Source organism: Nestor notabilis, unplaced genomic scaffold (genome assembly GCF_000696875.1).
Source record: "Nestor notabilis isolate BGI_N333 unplaced genomic scaffold, ASM69687v1 scaffold2355, whole genome shotgun sequence".
NCBI classification, from domain to species: Eukaryota; Metazoa; Chordata; class Aves; order Psittaciformes; family Psittacidae; genus Nestor; species Nestor notabilis.
The window spans coordinates 112,966-114,507 of NW_009927667.1; the positions used below are offsets into that span (position 1 = coordinate 112,966).

The 1,542-nt window shown below is 52.2% G+C and overlaps 1 protein-coding gene across 1 annotated transcript; it reads right to left on the reverse strand.

Annotated features, from left to right (window-relative positions):
* Positions 1–956: 956 nt before the first annotated feature.
* LOC104405415 (nectin-1-like) lies at positions 957–1,506 on the reverse strand. The gene has a single exon (XM_010014138.1). The coding sequence runs from the start codon at positions 1,504–1,506 to the stop codon at positions 1,006–1,008; it is 501 nt and encodes a 166-aa protein (XP_010012440.1). The 3' UTR covers positions 957–1,005.
* Between the last annotated feature and the right edge of the window lie 36 nt (positions 1,507–1,542).

The following is a 1,542-nucleotide window of genomic DNA, read 5'->3' on the forward strand; positions in this document are numbered from 1 at the left end:
ACAACAACAGCAACAAGAACAAAAAGAGCCAGTATTTCTCTGAGCCATTACAGGGGGAAAAATGTCAGCAATAAATACTCCTTTCCTTTCTTTTACAAGAACACTCAAACAAAGACAGAAAATGAAAAGCCAGGAAATAATAAATTGTAGGAGAAAAATGGCAGCTGTTTCCCTGCCCTGCTATCAGCCCATGCACCTGGAGTTTGTTCTAGGGCTTTTTCTACCCCCTTTCTTCTAATTCACCTTTTTTTGAGTCATTAAAAACTGGGAGTGGATCTCCCCAGGCATGCAGTGGGCAATGGGAACGCTACCCAAACCCCACTAAAAACAAAAACATTTTTTTAGGGAAAAAAAATCAGTTCACCTTATAATGGCACCTATGTTTCCATTGCCATAATCTTTCCTGGCCTCTGTCCTTCTATGGACAGCCCACTTGACCCCCTCCCAAGGTTAAAAAACAACAAAGAAGACAACATACAAACAAATTCCAGTGTTTCAGGGGTGTGGAAGTGGGAGGAGGAACCTCGGGGAGGGAAGTGGGGCCGAAGGGCACTCTGAGACATGAAGACACAAACAAGAGTGTAATATACAGGCTGGGCAACAGTCGTTAAAGCAAATAGTAACACCTAAGCCACCGACCAATACAAACACCACAGAAGGGGACGAAAAGTCATCAAGAGAAATTAAAAAGCAAAACCAAAAACTGAGAAAATAATTACCCAACCTCCCACCTCCCATCTGCCCCCCCAAAATGATCTGTAAGCAAAGCTGCCCTCCCCGCTCACTCCAGCCCGGCCCTCCTGCCACTGCTGGAAGCGTCCAAAGTCTCTGCTGAGCGCCTGGGGCAGGCGTGCGTGTGCGGGGGGGTGAGCACAGTGCGTGCAGTGTGTGTGCGAGCGGCCGTGCACGCCCGGCTCCGCTGGGCAGGGATCGGGGGAGTGGGAGGGCATCACTCGTGATGTGTGTGTACGTATGCGTGTGTGTGTGCAGCGATGTGGTGCCGAGCTACACGTACCACTCCTTTTTGGAAATAAAAGACCCGTCGTTCTGTGAGACCATGTTCTCCGCGATGTCGAGCTGCTCGGGGTCGTATTGGAAGCCGAGTGTCCTTTCATCGTAAGGTTCGGGGTGCGCCTCCCCTTCATCTACTGTGAAGTAAGGCCGCTTAGCATCCTCCTCGTACTTGTTGGGGCCTCCCAGCTTGCGCTCGCCTCCTGCATCCTCATCCTCATCTTCATACGTGCTGCCTCCCAGCGGGCCCGGCTTCTTCTCGTCGTCTGAGTCGTCAGGGTACTGGAGGTTTTGGGCCATGGGGGGGTGATGCTGCGGGATGCCAGCCTTGCTGTAGCCATTGCCGTACACGTGCTTCTTTGTGCTGTAGTCACCCTTGAAGGTGTGACGCCGGCGCCGTAGTACCACAAAGAGCACCACGGCCACCACCAGGACCAGCGAGACTCCTCCCACTATGCCCCCAATCACCGGTGTGGGGATGTTCGGCTGCACCATGGATTTGCGATCATCGATTGGAGACGGGGTGTAGGG

What these genes read in the sequence shown, in the direction of transcription:
- LOC104405415 (XM_010014138.1), bottom strand. Translation starts at nt 1,506, where the DNA reads ATGGTGCAGCCGAACATCCCCACACCGGTGATTGGGGGCATAGTGGGA.